General features: G+C 39.3%; 1 protein-coding gene across 1 annotated transcript in view; it reads left to right on the top strand.

The window, feature by feature from the left end:
• Nucleotides 1-17,150, top strand: part of mrpl23 (mitochondrial ribosomal protein L23) — a 72,946-nt gene extending 55,796 nt beyond the window's left edge. The window contains exon 5 of the mRNA XM_063001404.1: nt 16,561-17,150. Within this exon, the coding sequence (XP_062857474.1) occupies nt 16,561-16,725 (165 nt within the window). The 3' untranslated portion in view covers nt 16,726-17,150. The remainder of the gene's footprint in view (nt 1-16,560) is intronic.
• Nucleotides 17,151-22,093: the final 4,943 nt, after the last annotated feature.

Raw genomic sequence — 22,093 nt, 5'->3', positions numbered from 1 at the left:
TACCCTCAGCCTCTTCAATAAAGCAGTGGTCGTCTTAGAGGTGTGTTTGGGGTCATTATCATGCTGGAACACTGCCCTGCGACCCAGTTTCCGGAGGGAGGGGATCGTGCTCTGCTTCAGTATTTCACAGTACATGTTGGAGTTCATGTGTCCCTCAATGAAATGTAACTCCCCAACACCTTCTGCACTCATGCAGCCCCAGACCATGGCATTCCCACCACCATGCTTGACTGTAGGCATGACACACTTATCTTTGTACTCCTCACCTGATTGCCGCCACACATGCTTGAGACCATCTGAACCAAACAAATTAATCTTGGTCTCATCAGACCATAGGACATGGTTCCAGTAATCCATGTCCTTTGTTGACATGTCTTCAGCAAACTGTTTGCGGGCTTTCTTGTGTAGAGACTTCAGAAGAGGCTTCCTTCTGGGGTGACAGCCATGCAGACCAATTTGATGTAGTGTGCGGCGTATGGTCTGAGCACTGACAGGCTGACCCCCCACCTTTTCAATCTCTGCAGCAATGCTGACAGCACTCCTGCGCCTATCTTTCAAAGACAGCAGTTGGATGTGACGCTGAGCACGTGCACTCAGCTTCTTTGGACGACCAACGCGAGGTCTGTTCTGAGTGGACCCTGCTCTTTTAAAACGCTGGATAATCTTGGCCACTGTGCTGCAGCCCAGTTTCAGGGTGTTGGCAATCTTCTTGTAGCCTTGGCCATCTTCATGTAGCGCAACAATTCGTCTTTTAGGATCCTCAGAGAGTTCTTTGCCATGAGGTGCCATGTTGGAACTTTCAGTGACCAGTATGAGAGAGTGTGAGAGCTGTACTACTAAATTGAACACACCTGCTCCCTATGCACACCTGAGACCTAGTAACACTAACAAATCACATGACATTTTGGAGGGAAAATGACAAGCAGTGCTCAATTTGGACATTTAGGGGTGTAGTCTCTTGGGGGTGTACTCACTTTTGTTGCCGGTGGTTTAGACATTAATGGCTGTATATTGAGTTATTTTGAGGGAAGAATAAATTTTCACTGTTATATAAGCTGCACACAGACTACTTTTCATTGTGTCAAAGTGTCATTTTGTCAGTGTTGTCCCATGAAAAGATATACTTAAATATCTGCAGAAATGTGAGGGGTGTACTCACTTTTGTGATACACTGTATATATATATATACATATATATATATATGCACTGATCAGCCATAACATTAAAACCACCTCCTTGTTTCTACACTCACTGTACATTTTATCAGCTCCACTTACCATATAGAAGCACTTTGTACTTCTACAATTACTGACTGTAGTCTATCTGTTTCTCGACGTACCTTTTTAGCTTGCTTTTACCCTGTTTTTCAATGGTCAGGACCACCACAGAGCAGGTATTATTTAGGTGGTGGATTATTCTCAGCACTGCAGTGACACTGACATGGTGGTGGTGTGTTAGTGTGTGTTGTGCTGGTATGAGTGGATCAGACACAGCAGCGCTGCTGGAGTTTTTAAATACCGTGTCCACTCACTGTCCACTCTATTAGACACTCCTACCTAGTTGGTCCACCCTGTAGATGTAAAGTCAGAGACGATCGCTCATCTATTGCTGCTGTTTGAGTTGGTCATCTTCTAGACCTTTAACAGTGGTCACAGGACGCTGTTGGCTGGATATACTTTTGGTTGGTGGACTATTCTCAGTCCGGCAGTGACAGTGAGGTGTTTAAAAACTCCAGCAGCGCTGCTGTGTCTTATCCACTCATACCAGCACAACACACACTAACACACCATCACCATGTCAGTGTCAATACAGTGCTAAGAATGATCCACCACCCAAATAATACCTGCGAGCAGGTGGTTTTAATGTTATGGCTGATCGATGTATATTATGATAAAGAAATAACTAGGTGTTAACGATGAGGTGTAGAAAGTGACTGATGTGGGACTGGTCCTGGCACTTATGCTGCTATATGTCCTCCCAGATGGCAGGAGGTTATACAGTGTGTGGCTGGGTTGGGCAGAGTCCCTGTTGATGCTTCGTGCACTGCAAACACAGCGCTGATGATGAAGGTCGACATTGGTAGGGAGCTGTCTGCCAGTGATGCACTGAACTGTCTTTACCACCTTAGGTAGGGCCTTCCTGTCAGCCAGAGATGAAAACTCTATCAGGTACACAGTTTGGTGTTTGCTGATTGCTGTACTCAGCTCTTCTGTAGCTAGTTTGGCTTTAGCGTCAAGTGGGATGTAAACTGCAGTAACAACAATAGTTGAGAAGTCTCTAGGCCAATGAAGGGGTATGCACTTCATCATTAGATGTTCCAGATTGGCAGAGCAATGACTTTCAGTTACAGTGAAGGCCGTATAACTTATTTTGTTAACAATGCACAGACCTCCTACTTTACTTTTACCAAAGTTTTCTGCCAGCTCCACCGCGCTGTTGGAGATGTTACAATTCAGCCACATCTCGGTCAGATTCACGATGATACGCTAGATCATCCATCTATGTAAAAAAAAAAAAAAAAGAAAAGTTGTCGCAGCTCATTCATTTAGTTTGGCAACAATCATACTTTGGCGAGAAAAATACTGGGAACTGATGGTCGATGTTGGTTTAGCTTTAGCTTAGCTCGTAGTTCGCCGCACTTCCCCTGCACTTGTTTACGTTCTTGGCGCTTGTGCTGGCTTTGCTCAGCTGGATGAGTTGGTTCAGTAGTTCACAGTGTTCTGGAGATTTCCATAGGGAGTTGCATGTTATTAAATATACTATTTATATTGTTGGAGCCCATATTAATCAGTGTCTGCTGTTTTAAATAAGATACTTGCCTGGCAGTATGGAAATGGAAAGCTGTAGAATAATAACTACTAAAAAGAAAAGAGTCTGGAGAGACACTGAGCCTTGCATTGTGCCCTTAGACCCTGGTGCTAAGTGGCACCCACACCAACTGCTGTGCCACCTTGTTGCCCTGGTCATTTTTCACATAATAACTGGAAAAGGCGTTCTGGCCATTTAAGATTTTATGTTGTATTTAACAACAAAATAAGCTTTAAATTAGCCACTGGCCAATTTGGCTGTACAGAAACTGTAATCAGCCATACAACATCATGATTTGTGCTTTGTCAAGTACACATTTGAATGGTTTCCTGGCTATTATGCATGATTCAACTTAGCTAAATAACAAGCCTCCTGGGTGTGTTAAAGCACAGGAACATTCAAGTGTGTGGGACAGTGGGTACGCCAGGACCAGGATTGAGAAACACTACAATAAAATTCTAAATAATGTCCAAAGCAGAGTCAGCATTGACAGATTTATTTAGTTCAATTCTACTTTTGGTGTTTTTACTAGGGCTGTCGTTTAACGCGTTAATTAAAAATTTAAATAAAAATTTATTCGCGATTAAAAAAATTAATCAAGATTAAAATTTTTAATCTGTTTTTATTTGGCTGTTTGTGCCACATACATGTGTGTCTCTGTGGTAATGAACTGTATTTCAGATGAATTAGGATGTAAAGCGCATGAACTGTTCACAGAACTTTAACACTGCTGTTAAATGGATCACACTGGACTGTTTATAGCAGTATGTCCAAAGTCTGGGGTGTTCTGTCCGCACCGGATCTGGTTTTATACGGCCCGCATCTTCTGTTTTAAATTGCATTACTTGTGACCCGCCAGCGCAGTCAAACAGAAAAAAGTAATCAATTATTGTCGCTGTCCATGAAAAACTACTTTTAGCGGTTTTTACAATTTTTACGTGTTGATGAAAAGATAAATGAAATCACGCAATCTTTGTAACGAGTATCTCCATTGGCTACTAGACCTGTCTATCAAAACCGCATATCTCCCCCTCCGGTCTCTACAGTTTATTCAGGTTACTCTATCACATGGCTATATACATGATTTATATTTGTGATGTTTGTAGTTTTTTAAAAACACATTTGTATCTGATATTTATATGGACTAAGCGTTTCCATGGACTGTATTAATTAACACTTTTTATAGCTACAGTCAGTCTGATAACTTGATTGTTTTTGATATTTATAGGTGTTTAAATGGTAATTTAGAACACTATTTCCCAGTCATGTTTCTGCACAACACAGTATTAAAAGCTTTTCTTAATAGACCTATGAAATTGGGGAGGGGTCTGGGGTCCTCCACGACATGAACTCAACCCCACCTTCCCCCTGGCTGCACTCGCCAAGTCATTTTTATTATATTACAATTTTTTTTGTTAAGTAAAACTAAAATAACTAAAACTGTGCATTAAAAATGCCAGAGGCAGGAATTTGAACTTGAAGTGTAACGTCCGAGTGACTTTTAGTTCATTCTGTTCAGCCATCAGCATGTGCAATTTGTTGAGGGGGTCCAACTTTTTTGTTTTTTTAACTGGGGCCCATGAGCTCCTAGTTACACCACTGGTGTTGCGTCTAGAAATGGTTCTTCAATAAAAATTTTGTGTAATTATTAGTTTGCGATTAATTGTGATTAATCTCGATTAATTTGGCTCTTTAATCGCGATTAATCTCGATAAAAAATTTTAATCGCATGACAACCCTAGTTTTTACACATGTTTATACAATGCTTAATGCTTATTGTTATGGACATGTGATACATTCCAAACATAAACCAATCCCAAGCTACAGCATTGTAGACTACTGTCACTGAATTGCCATCTTACGTTTGGATTAGTGAGAAGATCATAGGCTTGAGAGAAATAACTTTTGGGTTTTATTTTTTATTATTTATATTAATGATATTATTAATAATCATATTATTGTTATTATTCTTTTCTTTAACCCGTTATTTTAATAGTTTTCTTTTTTTTTTTTCCTTCACAATTTCAGCATTTAGCAGATACCTACACCGATCTGCCATAACATTAAAACCACCTCCTTGTTTCTACACTCACTGTCCATTTCCACAGCTCCACTTACCATATAGAAGCACTTTGTAGTTCTACAATTACTGACTGTAGTCCATCTGTTTTTCTGCATGCTTTGTTAGCCTCCTTTATGCACTGACATGACACTGACATGGTGGTGGTGTGTTAGTGTGTGTTGTGCTGGTATGAGTGGATAAGACACAGCAGCGCTGCTGGAGTTTTTACACACCTCACTGTCCCTGCCGGACTGAGAATAGTCCACAACCAAAATTATATCCAACCAACAGCGCCCCGTGGGCAGAGTCCTGTGACCACTGATGAAGGTCTAGAAGATGACCAACTCAAACAGCAGCAATAGATGAGCGATCGTCTCTGACTTTACATCTACAAGATGGACCAACAAGGTAGGAATGTCTAATAGAGTGGAGACTTCATTTAAAAACTCCAGCAGTGCTGCTGTGTCTGATCCACTCATACCAGCACAACACACACTAACACACCACCACCATGTCAGTGTCATTGCAGTGCTGAGAATGACCCAACACCCAAGTAATACCTGCTCTGTAATGGTCCTGTGAAAAGAAAGAGTCATTTACAAGCATCTTCCTGCATTTCCTGCTCTCCCATCTGGTAATGAACTTGTTAACAGACTTCCAACATTACGCATTCACTCTCTGTCAGACACATGACTTATAAATTTGACCTGGTGATAAAAAATAACACTGGATGAAGAACGAGAGGCGCAAAGGGGACTGAAACTCTGTCTTATTGAAGTGTTAAGGTTTTGCTTCCAAGAATTAATTCCCCTGTAGACTTTTTCTTGGATATTTGAGAGACTATTTGAGTTTTGTTAGGACTGCATTTCCTTAAATATAACTATGTGTAGTGTGTCAAAGTAACTGATAAAGCTGACCTCACTTTTTGCCTCTTGTAAACATAACTGTGCACAAAACATAGTGATGTGCTCACCAGTCACAGATGTAAAGCATTTGTAACCAAAGACAGTCAACAAATTATTGAGTGTCAGGTCCTATAAAAGTTTACAAAATTTAAGGAGGGTGGTAAAATACCTAAGTGCTCACGTTCAGCTAATTTACAGGACTACATAAAGTGCCTTGAAAAGCCCACGGCTGCATCTGAAATTGCATACTTAAACAGTACGTACCAGATTAGAGGCAGTGCTCACTGCTCGACCAGTAAAACAGTAAGCTCTTTCAGTATGCACCAACCTCATATGTACTACGTCCGTCATCTTACCAACGTCATGGCATGACGTCACATCACCACAGTTATAACAATTTTAAAATCAGACAAAATTAATTCTGTCGTTCTCCACAAAGCTACTCATAACGGTTTTCAGGATTGTACTTAATTATAACATTTTAAATTTTTGTCTTACTCCGCTTTCTGGCGCTCCAGTTGAATTATGGGATAGAATATCGGACTGAAGTGTACATTGTTTGCATACTCAAAAATGGCTGCCCAGGCAGTAGGTCATCCGGGTACTTTCGCATACTGTTTAATGAGTACTACGTATTCGGACACACTACCCACTCTTGTGTACTGCTTTTGCGTACTGTTCAGTATGGAGGTATGCGATTTTGCATACGCAGCCCACATTTAACTGTTTTGGTATGTCACTGTTGTGGTATTTATTACAGACTGTTCATTACTTTTTTTTTTTTTGCTAGTGATAACCTTTAGTTCAATTAAATTTTGTTTATATATGATCTATTCATTCAAGGAGGAAGGGTCCCTGCTGAGTCTGGTTCCTCTTAAGGTTTTTTCCTGGAATTTTAAGGGAGTTTTTCCTTGCCACTGTCACCCTCGGCTTGCTCAACGGAGGTTTTTGGTCTGTCGGTCCTGGATCCTGTAAAGTTGCTTTGACACAATGGGTGTGTTCGAAAATCTAGTTTACTGCCTACATAGGCAGCTGCCTAAGTAGAGAGGATTCTAATAAGTCATCGACTTATAAGGGCGGTTTATTCGAACGCACTACTTAGACAGCGATTCCATCAGTTTTCGCTTACTAAGCTAACACAGTTAGCATCATGCCATTCAAACCAATGGGATGGGGTGGCACAACGTGCTAGCATGTCAACACACATCTCCCTCCGTGTACCGAAAACGGTTAAATTTGCTGACAAGCCCAAATTTGCAAATAAAAACACTTGTGCAAGTTTATACGAATTAAAAATCAATAGTAATTTATTTACGTTTGAAAATAACATTCGTTTCTCCACACCGTCCGCCATGTTTTTTTATTTTTCTGTGAGAAAAGTTATGCCGCATTGAATGCTGGGATTGCCTTCACCGCTGAGGCAGCATCGGATGCTCACTCGTTCTTGAGTCAAAATAGCACTGAAACTTTAAGATGCCTAACTAGTGAGCATATTAAAGCATCTAGGATTTTGAACAGCCTCCTTCTCGGGAGCGTGCCTAGGATGACGTAAAATGCTGTCTATGTAGACAGCGCCCTAGGTTTTCGGACACACCCAATGTCTATTATAGAAAGCGCTATACAAATAAATTTGACTTGACTTGACATTTTAGTATTTTTGTGGACATTTTTTCCATGTGTGCACTATGTCAAGTCAAATGAAAAGCCCAACACGTTACTAAACATTTTACTAAAATATGTTAAAGGATTTTAAATGTATTTATACCCATTGTATTTGCAAGAGTAGCTTTGATCTTAAAAAACTTTTTTTTTTTTTTTTCTGCTGGTGGTCCACATACCTGATTTTGTTTTTACACCAGATGCCCTTCCTGACACAACCCTCTTTATTTTTATCCAGGCTTGAGACCAGCACTGAAAGTGTACTGATAAGTGCACCTCCCAATGGTAATGGCACGGCTCTTCGACCATCAACAATTCCCCTCATTCCCAACCCATTGACTAGCATTGACTAAAAGAAAGAGAAAGGCAAAAAATAAAAATTTCATGACTTTGTAAACACAAAAACCCATGCTTATGTCTCAGATCTAGATAGGCATTCAAGTTCTCCTCAGCATAGACATTGTATAGCCAAACTAGAAGTATTTAATTAGCAGAACAAAGTCAAGTCAAGTCAACTTTATTTACATAGAGCTTTTTACAATACACATTGTCTCAAAGCAACTTTACAAAATCCAGGACCAACAGATACAAAAACCCCTGTTGAGCAAGCCGAGGGCGACTGTGGCAAGGAAAAACTCCCTGAAAATTACAGGAAGAAACCTTGAGAGGAACCAGACTCAGCAGGGCCCATCCTTCTTGGGTGGCCTGGAGGATACTTTAAATAAATAGGATTTACACAAATCATACAAACACAGAATTAAATGAACTAAAAGTTATAACTTGCAATAAATAAATAATAATAATAGAGTTATTATTCGGTCTAGTCTTCAATAAAGTCTGTAGTGAGTTCTTGGTGCAATTACTCCAGACCCGTCACATCCGGCAGGAGCAGCATCGTTGTCACGGCAGTCTCGACTTCAATCCTTAACTTCGGTGGGTAAACAGGTTTCCATCAGAATGCCCTCGGGGTAAAACTATAGAGAATGTAGTTAATAATGTACAATGCTAGTTGAGTAAAACAGTTTTACAGAGAGTTTTAGACTCCGGCAGCCCTAATTATTACAGCATAACTAAAAGGGAGAGCGAGAAGGTCATGAAGGCTTTCATAGGACATCAGCGCCCATCTCCCCACCATCATCAAACCTGAGTGATCGGACAAGAGAGGCAGAACGACAGCAACCCAACATCCCTGATCACCACAAGTTTCTATGACCAAGAACCCCCAAGCTCTGCGCCTTTGTCTATACTAATAAAAAGCCTGAGAAAATAAATATGTTTTCAGTCTAGACTTAAACATTGAGACTGTGTCCGAATCCCGAACAGAGGCAGGAAGATTATTCCAAAGTTGTGGAGCTTTGTAAGAAAATGCTCTTCCACCAGCCATGATCTTTTTAATTCTAGGAACTATAAGTAACCCTGCATCTTGTGAGCGAAGTGGACGCGCTGGGTTGTAGTGATTAATAAGCTCACTCAGATACTGTGGAGCCAGACCATGTAGCGCTTTATAGGTTAGTAAAAGTATTTTGTAATCAATGCGGAATTTAACTGGCAGCCAGTGTAGAGATGATAGAACAGGACTAATATGATCAAATTTTCTAGTTGTAGTTAGCACTCGAGCTGCTGCATTTTGAACTAACTGGAGTTTGTGTATGGATCTACAAGAGCATCCAGTTAGAAGAGCATTACAATAATCTAACCGAGAAGTTATAAACGCATGGATCAGTTTTTCGGCGTCATTAACAGATAGTATATTTCTTATTTTAGAGATATTACGCAAATGATAGAAAGCAACTCTAGTAATATTATTGACGTGTGTATCAAAGGAAAGATCTGAATCTAGTGTGAAACCCAAGTTTTTTACATCTGGGCTGGGGAAGCAGAGAAAGTGTTTAGATTACACGACATCCAGTTTTTTAGAATCCTAGAATTTCATTATGATTTTATTGGCTTATGTCATTGGCTTATGTGGTAATCGTACATGACAGTTAAAATTGTCCTGTTGTCTTAACAATGCACATGGTTAAAATAATAGCAAATCTGGCTCACTCTATAGCAAGCATTAAAGGCAAAAGGTTCAATGAGGGTGTTTCTGCCTGTACAGAAACACCATCCACTGCTGATATGTTCAGTCTAGCCCAGTTCCTCAAGGAGAAATCACAAATCCATGCATTCTTTTAAGTTCCACATCCAACATGCTAGAGTGAAGGGATTTCTCAGTGTTCCTCCAGCACATTAAATTTAAATGCTAGTTCTTCATGTTCTTTTAACACATTACATTTAAATCAACGTTCAGCATGGGGCAATTACATATACATGCGAAGGCTTTAGCTAAATATTTTATTCCTGCATCCAACATGTTTAATAAATGAGTTTCTCCATGTCCTTCTAGCACATTAAATTTAAATATCGGTTCTCCATGTTCTTCTAACACATTACATAATTAAGTGTTCAGCACAGGGTAATTATATATACATGAAGCAAACATAACATTTTAGTCTGGCATCTAACATGGGTTTCCTCCATGTACTTTTGAACATTAAAATTGAACAGCAGTACTCTGTGTACTTTCAGAAAGGTGAGATTCCCACATAAATGCAACAGCTATGACTGATTGTTTTAGTTTAGGTCCAAAATGTTTGACAGCTGGTATTCTTCCATGTTCTTTTAATATAAATACATTTAAATATGAGTGCCCTCTTCCTTACTGCAATTTGTGTTTTTTGAGGAGAATCCTCACCGCAAGATTTCATAGTATTGGTTTTATTTACATTCCTGTCCTCCCAAACACCAATTTCTCTAAACAATGTCTCTGCTACTATGCCCGGCATTTGTCATGCACTGCTATTATTTCTTGGGCAATTGCGATTGTTTATTTTTGCCATTTTATGTTGGAGCCTACAATTCTGATGTGACATGCTTTGGTGAGGTAAATAAACTAATTATTAGGTTAGCGGAAAGTACATAACAGGTTTATTAATGATGTGTTTACAAAAGATAGTTTGGCACATCAGAGCTAAAATAGGAAAGCTGAAAGACTTAAAAAGCTGACAAAGCCTTTTTTCGGTGCCCAATTTATGTTTGGCACAATCAACCAGACAGTAGAGGCCGCAAATACAACAGCAATAAGAAATCCCTTCAGCCTGCCCACCCTGCCTTAGACATAAAAAGTTTCAACTTGTTTATTAATGCTTCAACAACTGTTGATTGACCAAAAGTTCTAGTAGCACCCAAGCTAGCAAAATGGGAATGCTATTTTTTTTTTAACGATTATTAATGAAAATCAATTTGTTCAATGCATATGGTTTAGATCAAGACTGGACAGACAAAATCAGCTTAAAACTGAGATATTAAGACAGTGGTCTTTAGACCAGTCCTAACTTCATGACAGATTTTGACAACTACAGCCCTGTTAATCAACAGTGTTCCAGCAGCGCTGGACATGAATCCTCTACATCCATCCAAAGTCAACACAATTCATAAGGCTAGCTGTTTTGGAGCAGACATTCTCTACCGCTAGTCTGACAGTAAGCAGACTCCTGTGAATGTGGATTTCTTGGAAAAAAATATTAGGATATCTAACCATAGGACACAATCTTGAGAGAACCCACTGCTGTTACTGGCTAATGCTTTTTAATTGTTGGCGTTGATTAAGGATATAGTATTGGTCTATTTCCAGCACTTAACATTGGGCTAGGCAATTTACTTCAAGAGTTCAAGAGAGGCTTTATTGTCATTTCAGCTAAATACAAGTACATACTGAAACGAAACAACGTTCCTCCAGGACCAGGGTGCAACACAGAACACAAATGCAAAACAATACAATATACAAAGTGCAGATAAAAATAAAACAGTACAAAGAGACATTTCTAATCTAAAGAAATGGAGAGGGATGGGAACAAAGGCAATAGTAGTCTTGGTCTTGATGCCATAATAAAAGCTTTAAGGTTTATACTAATACAGAGGTACCTTGAAACTCGACGTCAATTGGTTCTGGGAGTGGCGTCAAGTTTTAAAGGTGTTTTTTTCCTATAAGGATGTATGGGAAACCTGTTAATGTGGTCAATGGTCCTGTGAAACTGCATATATTTTAGGCTAATGTAAAATAATGGGGTTGTTTTTAACATTTATACACTGAAAATAACACACATAATATAAAACACTAAAATACTAAAACAACTGCTGAATGTCAATATAAATATACAGTAAAACCTGCACTTTATCTTTACATCTTTATTGTTTCCTTATGCTTCTTAACTGTGGAGATGCTTGATCTTGGAATACAGTATTCTGTTCAGTAAGGGCACATTCACATGAGAAGCGGTACAATAGCTTTTGCATTGGCTGTGCTGTTTTTTCCTACGAAGTGTGACGATGCGCAAAGCTTAACGTGACTTAACGTTAATTTTATTACTGGAGAGAACTTATGAGCAGTGATAATTAAGAAAGGTTTAGTGTTTCTGTGTCATTCTTTTAATACATAAGGTCACATCAAGCTTTTTTTTTTTAACGATAAGCGTTTTAGACTCTCTGAAAAGCTGATTCGCACAATTTCTTAGCACCCCAAGCTATAACACAAGTTTAAAAGCAGAAACATAGATACATGTGAAAGCTTTCAGAGTGAATCTGACTGTTATTCCACACAAATGCAGATTCGTCTCATAGTCGCACTTTGAGGACGTTTTACCGCTCAACCCAAGCGCAGAACAAAGCTGCAGTCGCACACACATCGAGTTTAAGTAAAACGTTGAGTTCAAGGGTACATATTTCTCCACAAAGTACATTGAGTTTTAAAGATTTCGAGTTAAGGGGGCGTCATGCTACAAGGTACCATTGTATACTAGGGTACCATAGATACTAGGATGCAGTTGTCAAATTATTTGAACATAGTTGTCCAAAATGCAAGCCTGTCAGTATGTGACAATATTCAATAAATTTCTGTGTTTTGTGTCAATTAAAACATGTCACTGGTAATACATATACTATACCTTAGATAAAATAGAGATGCAGTGCTGTAAGGCTGTTCGGCCTTCTCCAATACCTTTTAATTTTGCATATGATGCTCAGATTTGCAATCTTTACTGCTTTAGGGTCTGAATGACTTACCGTAATTGAAACCTCAGCTTTCCACCAACAAAGTCTAGTTCTCAGTCTGTGATATCAAGTGCAATTCATGTTGTTGTATAAAGTATAAAGTATCTGTATAAAGTAAAATGGAGTCATTTGGAGGAAGGCACACGTTTTCTCCCAGTGAAGTACATTTGTCATCCTGAGATAATATAGGTTTGTTTTTTGAAGGTTAATTGGTGACTAATAATGGCTAGTCATTGAGGGTGCTTAGTTAGAGCAGTGGTAAATTAAGCTAGCACACTACCGGCCAGTCAGGCATCTATGCAGACACAGACAGTTGCTGGAAAGTGCACTTATCAGTGTGCTCTTGGTTCTGGTCCCAAATCTGGATAAAAAAGAAGTGCATCAGGAAGGGCATCCAGCATCAAACTGTGCCAAATGAAGTTTGCAGACCAGAATGATCAGCAATACAGACCCCTAAAAAATAAGGAAAAAGAACATTGAATTTGTAATGAATGGCTGCTCTGAACCAAACAACTTGTTTTTCATGCTGTACTCACATTCTTCAAAGAATCAAGACAGAACTGTAAACCCAAATGAAATGTGACAATACAATATAAAACAGATGTATCCAGCACCTAAAAGAAAAAAAATAGTTGAAAGTTGTTCTTTTAAGGTTTGTCCAGATCCGCTTGTTGTTTTTCCTGTTTTAAACGTTTTATTAAACTGTTGAATTACACTGTAATAGTATACGGCAAAGCTCCAGACGGAAGTTTGTACACAGTGTGTAGATTCAGTCAATCAGCTGCTTCTAACAATAAGAGAAATGTTTAATACTCATGAATGTTATAACGCTTGCAGTATGATGTTCTGTAATCAGTTTGGGCTCTGTGTGTATGTGTAGATACTTCTGTTGTTTATGCCTGGTGTCCAAACCTCTGTATCACAGACTGGTTTGTCATGCAAACCGGGTCCCTCTGCCGGTCTTGGCTCAGATGTGTTTTTCTTCAGCAGAGTTTACTACAGGTGAAAGGAACAAGCTTTTTTGGCATCAGTTTTATTACTCTGATCCCAAGGACCTATTTAATACGGTTGTTTCTTGTACTTTCACTTGGCGGGTCTCTGTGTTTATAGTGTGGGGTTCTGCATTCCTACATGGGTAAGTTTGGACACCATTCCTAAGCTTTGCTGGCCAGTTTGTTGATATTAGGTACCCCCTCTCTCCTTGGCTATTGTATTGAATAAGAATAAGCCTGGAAGAAATGCTGGAACGCTAAATGTGTTTGTCCAGAGCAGCACTGCTTCTCATTAAACAAGGCTTGCAGCAATCCTCTGGTTTCCTCTTGTTGCTGCCCAACTTTGTTTTATCTCTGGAACAACATTGGTGAGGCCCGATACACAGAAAAGGAAAAAACAAATGATCAGAGTTGGCACAGCTCTCCAAACATAGCGGCTACAAGCTCTCCGTGTACTGAACTTTTCATTGTCCTCCTGGTGGGATCAGGCCATTGAAATGTAGTGGTCTTTGCATTTTTGGAGCCTTAAAGAGAGAACCACATTCCAGATGGGGGGTCATAGTTTTTTTTTTCTTTGTCTTTCTAACCCAGAATAAACCCTGAAAGTATGCAGAGATGTATTTATTGTTCTCGTCCTGTGTTAATTCATAGATTAATAGGCTCCCCCTGACAGCTTCTTCCTATATTCATTCCAGCGCACTGAATAAGCCAATGATTGTGTCTAATTTGGCTTAAAATATAATGCATTCCAAACATGTTTAATTTTTTTTCCTCATAGTAGATCATGTTCCTATTTAAAGACAGCTTGAAATTAAATCCAGCTGTTTTATTTTGACAGTTTGTGTCTGTGGTTTAATTGATCTCAATTTATTAAAATCAAACAATTAAATAAAGCTTTTTTTTTAATCTGTTAAATCTGTTGTTCACAAAACAGCAGCCTTTCCCAAGCAGCAGCCTATTTATTAATCAGAATTTTGAAATATATTAGTCATTTGTATTGTTTATGATCATCTTACTATTCTACGTTTACTGCTTCACTCACTATGTTACACGTTTTATTAAATAAAGCCTTGATGTGAAACACTGATGTGTTCTTAATTGTAAAAGCGTGTCAATTTTTGAATAATCGTTGCCCAATGATGAACGGTTATTGGTTAAATGAAATTGGCCAAATTTACATTCCTTTTTCCACCTTTGTGGCAACAGACCCCTAGGCACAAAGAAAGATCAGCGCTGTGATCCAGACCCCATTGCACACCTTTGGGATAAATTGATGTGTGCCTAACCTCACAAATGCTGTTTTAAGTGAATGTACTCACATTTTCATAGGTACACTGTAGAATCTTGTGAAAGGCCTTTTTTAGAAGAGTGGAAGCTGTTATAGCATCAAAAGAGGACCAAATCGGTATTTCTGCCCATGGTTTTGAAATGTGATGTCCATTAAGCTCATGGTTATACTGTATATCCACATTACATTTGGTTATATAGTGTGTCTAAAGCTAATAGTTATATGTAAGAGTTTGAATTGTTGTTTTTTGGTTTGTAATTGTACATTAACATTTGCTGCATTTTAGCAGACACTTTTACCCAAAGCAACTTACTCAGGGACCCAACAGTGGCAACTTGGCTGTAGTGGGGCTTGAACCGGCAACCTTCTGACTAGTCCAGTACCTTAACTGCTGAGCTACCCCTGCCCTTGTAGTCAGTCTACATAAAATATTACTAGTAATGTCATTTTTAAATACAGAATTTGAGAAAGAGAGCGCTTTAGCTTTAGTCACCGGATGGCATTGTTTTCAGAAACATGCCAATTTTTTTTATTTTAATTAGAAAATAGTTAGCCAGCCACCTAGTTATGTACTAAAGTAGCCTACAAAACAATGTTCCTGACCTTCCTAAATAATCACTCTGCATAAAAGTACCTGTCAGGGGTACATCATAGTTAGGGCCCTACTAAATTCACGGGGAAATGTGCTTTATTTCACGGACCTCGTTCACTGATTTTTTTAAGATAGTGCCACATTTCACGACAGTCATTAAATAACATGCATCAATTGAATGATAGATTAAATGGAAGCTACAATACACAACACAGCCTACCTTAATAGTTGAAAGATGAACATTCTCATCTGTGTTTTGACCCCCCCCCCCCCCCCCCCCCCCCCCCTTCTGCGTCCACAGAATTGGTTGGGAGTTTTCCAAACTCGGTTACCCGAGTATTGTTTTCAGCTGTCTTAGACCTCGGCATCTTGGATATTTTGTGTAGCCAATTGCTAATGTAACCGAGCGTCTTTAGAGTTTGCTGAGGTTATAAAGAAATAAATAAACTGTACATAGACAAACTATCGTGAGCAGAATACTTTACTGGCTTCTTTTGAGGCGCAGCACAGAGATGATCACATGTGTAGAGAAGCACACTTTCCATTGATTGTGGAATCCCCAAAGGGACAAAATGCACTCAAAACATAAACACATACATCAGACATTGTCAGCACAAGTCTGTGACACTAACTTAACTGCTGTATTATTGCTAGGACCACCTCATATTGTGCCTCATATTTCATAAAATCACAACACAAACCTTTAATTTTGAATTTCACAGCAAATTGCATGTTACACGGGAACGGCTCATTTCACAGCCGTGAATTAGTTAGGGTCTTAATCATAGTGAATGATTCATTGGAGTGATGCAACAAAAGTTTGAGTGATGCTGTAGAAGAACCTTGTTTAATTTACTAAAGAACCATTTGATATCAGGTTCTGTAGGTTGACATTACACCAAACTTTAAATTATTAATCTTAATAAACGTATATTATTCTATTCCGTGTAGCACCAACAAACACATTTCTAGGTAACCATCCTTTAAATGGTTCTTCTATGACATCACTTCTGTCAGCCTTTTTTTATTTTTTTGTCTGTAGTGTAGTGGGAAAGAAAATATGTTATTCAAACCTACAGAGGTGGGAGTTTTGCTTTGATGAACCCCATGGACTCGTGTTTATCTCTTCCTTAAACCTAAAGGAATTTCATCTTTCTCCACAGGGTCAGCAGCAGACGTTCCAGTTTCCAGATATCTTTCCTGAGAAGGAAAAAGAGCACGAAGAGGGCTCGGTGGAGGCCATGCAGGACAAATTCATGGAGGATGAGCGACAGAGGCAGAAACCAGACCCCAGAAGAGGGGGAGTCACTGAATGGTTTGGCCTTTAAAGACACAAGACAAAAGAAACAGACTGTTTTGTGAGGTGATCCTGTTGTATTGCCAGTTTCTTTCAGGATAAAAACTTGAACCTGACCTTCCTTTTTTCTGGACACGGTACGTTCAGTCCTGCCTTACAGCACAGCCTGGATACACTGTGTGTCCCAAAAGCCACACACGTTATCCTGCACTGCTGTTATCATCTGTTCGAGGTGAAGTTAACATCTTGCAGAACACAGGTTTCTCTGAATGAACTGTTACACGTCATGTGTGATTAGCCCTGTTCTTTCTGAGATGTTCAAGTAAGGACTAATGCAACTACAGGAAAGCTGTTCATTTTTATCTGAGGGATTTAGTCTATTACTTACAAATCTCTTTCAAAAAGTATCAACTGTTCATGTGTTGAATCATTTTCATTAAATTATATTCACATTAATGATTTGTCTGTTTTCTTTTGCCCACTGACTTCACCTCTTGTAGATTCAATGAGTTAATTAACAGTAATTTTGAAGCAAATGTTCTGTTGCAGTGCCTAAGTTTGCTTTAAAAATCTGACACATTAGGTGTGATTTGTACACTTTGTGTCATCACTAGTGTTTTAGATTGGCGTACAAGGTGCTGGTACTAGTGTATCTGGGTAGCTTAGGTAGTCCTGGTATTAATGTGCTAGGGTTGTGCATTTGGGACACTAGCACTAGTTTATCAAGGATGCTTAGTGTTTAACACCAGGACAGCTTATATGCCATTTTCCTGGTAGGAGTAGTTTCAGTGGGTACTGTCCTGGGGTGTCAGATACATGTTACATGCAAACAGCCTAAAATGTGTACATTTTGCTAATAATTTGCCATGTCATCCTTTTACACTAATGCTCCCTCAAGGACTCACTGGGTGAAATAAGCAAAAAGAACTGCATTAAACCTGCTGTAATGCCTCTTTATGTGTATATACAACCCCTGGCAAAAATTATGGAATCACCACTCTTGGAAGATGTTCTGTCAATTGTTTAATTTTGTAGAAAATAAATAAATCACAGACATGCCACAAAACTATCATTTTTCAAAATGTCAACCTTCTGGCATTAAGAAACAATAAAAAAAAGAAACAAATATAATAGTTGTGGTCAGTCACAATTGCTTTTTTTAGATCAAGTAGAGGAAAAAAATATGGAATCACTCAAATCTGAGGAAAAAATTATGGAATCACTCTGTAATTTGCAGTTTAAAAACAAAACATCTGCAGCAGATTAGATTTGCTAATTATTCTTCAGTTTAAAAAGAGTGCTCACACCTCGGAGAGCTGTTGCACAAAGCAGATTGTCATGAATCATGGTTCCAACACAAGATATGTCAGTTGAAACAAATGAGAGGATTATAAAACTCCTTCAAGAAGATAAATCATTGTGGAATGTCGCAAAAGATGTTGGTTGTTCCCAGTAAGCTGTGTTTAAAATCTGGACCAAGTACAAACAAAATGGGAAGGTTGTAAAAGGGAAGCATACTGGTAGACCAAGTAAGACATCAAAGCATCAAGATAGAAAACAAAGCAATATGTCTTGAAAACAGAAAATGCACAACAAAACAAATGAGAAACAAGTGGCCGGAAAGTGGAGTCAATGTCTGTGACTGAACTGTAAGAAATCACCTAAAAGAAATGGGATTTACATACAGAAAAGCCAAACAAAAGCCACCATTAACACCTAAAAAGAAAAGAACAAGGTTAAAGTAGGCTAAAGAAAAGCAATCGTGGACTGTGGGTGACTGGATAAAAGTGATCTTCAGTGATGAATCGCGAATCTGCATTGGGCAAGGTGATGATGCTGGAACTTTTGTTTGGTGTCTGTCCAATGAAATTTAAGAAGATAACTGCCTAAAGAAAACATGTTAATTTCCACAGTTGTTGATGATATGGGCCTGCATGTCGGGTAAAGGCACAGGGGAGATGGTCTTCAATAAATGCCAAAGTCCACATTGAAATTTTGGACGCTTTTCTTATTCCATCAGTTGAAAGGATGTTTGGTGATGATGACTTCATTTTTCAAGATGATAATGCATCTTGCCATAGGGCAAAGGACGTGAAAACTTTCCTTCAAGAAAACATATAATGTCAATGGCATGGCCTGCAAATAGTCCGGATCTCAATCCATTTGAAAATCTCTGGTGGAAATTGAAGAAAATGGTCAATGACAAGGTTCCAACCTGCAAAGCTGATCTGGCAACAGCAAGAGACAGTTGAAGGCAGATTGATGAAGAATACTGTTTGTCATTAGTTAACTCCATGCCTCAGAGAGTTTAAACCATTATAAAAGCCAGAGGTGGTGCAACAAAGTAATAATGGTGCAGTGTTTTCTAATGATTCCATAATTTTTTCCTCAGATTTGAGTGATTCCATAATTTTTTCCTCTACTTGATCTAAAAAAAAGCAATTGTGACTGACCACAACTATTATATTTGTTTCTTTTTTTATTGTTTCTTAATGCCAGAGGGTTGACAGTTTGAGAAATGATAGTTTTGTGGCATGTCTGTGATTTCTTTTTTTTTCTACAAAATTTAACAATTGAAAGAACATCTTCCAAGAGTGGTGATTCCATAATTTTTGCCAGGGGTTGTATACAGTATATTTATTTATTAGGATTTTAACATAATGTCTTACATGCTTTGGTTACATTCATGACAGGGCAGGTAGTTACACAAGATTCATCAGTTCAAGTTTTAATGTCAAACACAGTCATGGACAATTTTGTATATCCAATTCACCTCACTTGCATGTCTTTGGACTGTGGGAGGAAAATCCATACAGAAAGGACTCGGACAACCCCACCTGGGAATCGAACACAGGACCTGCTGTGAGGCGACAGTGCTACCCCTCGCTAGTGTTTTAAAGCGCCATACAAGATGCTGGTACAAGTGTACCTAGGTACCTTATGTAGTGCTGCTGGGTTCGATTCCCAGGTGGAGCGGTCCAGGTCCTTCTGTGTGGAGTTTGCATGTACTTCCATGTCTGCGTGGGTTTCCTTCGGGAGCTACGGGTTCCACTCACAGTCCAAAGACATGCAAGTGAGGTGAACTGGAGATACAAAATTATCCATGACTGTGTTTGACGTAAAATACTTGATCTGATGAATTTTGTGTAACCAGTAATTACCTGTCCTGTCATGAATGTAACCAAAGTGTGTAAAACATGCTAAAAATGCTAATAAAACAAAATAAATGTAGTCCTGGTATTAGTGCGTTAGGGTTCTGCATATGCAGTGCTAGCACTAGTGTATCAAGGTTAGTTTAGGGTTTAACACCAGGGCAGCTTATAGGTCATTTTCCTGAGAGGGGTAAAATCACTTGATACTGTCATGGGGCATCATTTACATTTACATTTTCTGCATTTAGCAGATGCTCTTATCTAGAGCGACTTACAGAAGTGCTTCCATAGTAAACATTTCATTTCTCAAGTTTTAGTAAAACACAGTCAAAGAACACAAATTAGCTGAAACCTGTTAGAATCAAAGTGGGGTTTTTTTGGGTTTTTTTGGAAATGGAAAAAACATTTTTAGTAAATAAGTCAGCTTAAGTGCTTAGTAAAGAGGTGGGTTTTTAATCGTTTTTTAAAGACAGCAAGAGACTCAGATGTTCGGACAGACAGAGGAAGTTCATTTCACCACTTGGGTGCTAGAACAGAGAAGAGCCTTGATGCTTGTCTTCCTTTAGTCCTGGGTGGAGGCTCAAGTCGAGCGAGACTAGTGGCTCGGAGGTTGCGTGGTACAGAGCAGGGTTTGATTAGACCATGAAGGTAACTTGGGGTTGGTCCATTTTTGGCTTTGTAGGTGAGCATCAGTGTTTTAAACTGAATGCGTGCAGCTACAGGAAACCAGTGAAGAAAACGCAGCAGTGGGGTGATGTGGCAGTGTTTGGGCTGGTTAAAAACCAGATGGGCAGCTGCATTTTGAATGAGCTGCAAGGGTTTAATAGTGGACATGGGAGCTCTTGCCAGGAGGGAGTTGCAGTAGTCCAACCGTGAGATTACAAGTGATTGGACCAGAATCTGGGTAGCTTCCCTGGAGAGAAATGGTCAATTCTTTCTGGTGTTGTACAGGAGGAACCGGCACGATCTTGTCATGTTAGCTATATAAGGAGAGAAGGTCAGTTGGTTATCCAGGACAACACCAAGGCTTCTTACCTTATCAGATGGTCTGATCTGGCAGTCATCAAGAGAGATGACCAGGTCCTGGGTTGGAGACTGATCTCCGGGAATGAGCAACATCTCTGTCTTGCTGGGATTGAGTTTTAGATGATGAGCTGAGCGTCAGATATGTCTTTTTAGTCCTGTTATTGTTAGGAATTTAAGCAGTGTATCAACACTGTTGTGGGTGAAGATGTCCTTTATTGTTGGAGCTATGCCACGTTGGTTCCTTTTGTGCATTTTATTAGCAAGTGTTTGACTGTAAGAGGACTTTGGCAGGTTTTACAATGTGGGGTGCCCTCATCCGTTTATTAGGGGAAAGAGTGTCAGTCTTGTATGTCCAGTTCCACCTGATCCCATTGATTTTTTTTTAGGTACATTTTTATTCTACTACCTATGGTGGGGTTGGCCTCATGCAGTTTGTTGTTGGTTTGCCTGTCCCTCTCAGCTTGCCATCTGCTCATGGCACAGGAAATCAGTGCTGCCTTAGCATCAGTCGGAGAAGTCATGCAGTCAGAGACTGGCATCCCGGTAATCTTCATTGCTGCATGTTTTGCTCTCCTGTTGCCAGGAAGGCTGCTGTGGCCTGGGATCCAGCAAAAACTATGTAATAGTTTAGTTTTTTAAGTTGGTATGTTTTTTTGCAGAATATTAGCTATGGTGAGGTGATCAGACTTAAGGGTCTTTAGGGCCTTCAAGCAGGAATTGGAGTCTGAGCATATAAAGGCTTTTAGCTGCTGTACACTCTTGGCATGTTCTAAGGCCAGTAGCAGGATGTAGGCCTCAGCCATAAACACCGAGCTGTGCCCTGGTAGGGCCACTTCTTTGCACTGTTGCCCAGCTACCATAGCTGCTGATACCTGGTTACCGTCCATATATATGTTGGGGGAATCTTGCCCTGACGTCAGTCAGATTCTGCAGGCAAGTACTTGGATGGGTTGATGACTTTTGGTCACGGGACAGGTCATACAGTGGTGTTCAAAAAAATAGCAGTCCAACACCATTAACCTGATGAATCACTGTTTTTAGTAGAAGTGATATTTCTACATAGCAAATAATTTACTTGAAAGTGTAGTAGAGTAATGAAAACAAAACAAACCCAACAATTAGGACATGCATGCCGCTCATTCTGAGTAATCGAAGCATTGATTGAAAGGGGGTTGTTCAAAATAATAGCAGTGAGGAGTTCAGTTGGTGAAGTCATTCATT

Source organism: Trichomycterus rosablanca, chromosome 1, assembly GCF_030014385.1.
Source record: "Trichomycterus rosablanca isolate fTriRos1 chromosome 1, fTriRos1.hap1, whole genome shotgun sequence".
Lineage (NCBI taxonomy): Eukaryota > Metazoa > Chordata > Actinopteri > Siluriformes > Trichomycteridae > Trichomycterus > Trichomycterus rosablanca.
This window is presented reverse-complemented; position numbering and strand designations above follow the sequence as displayed.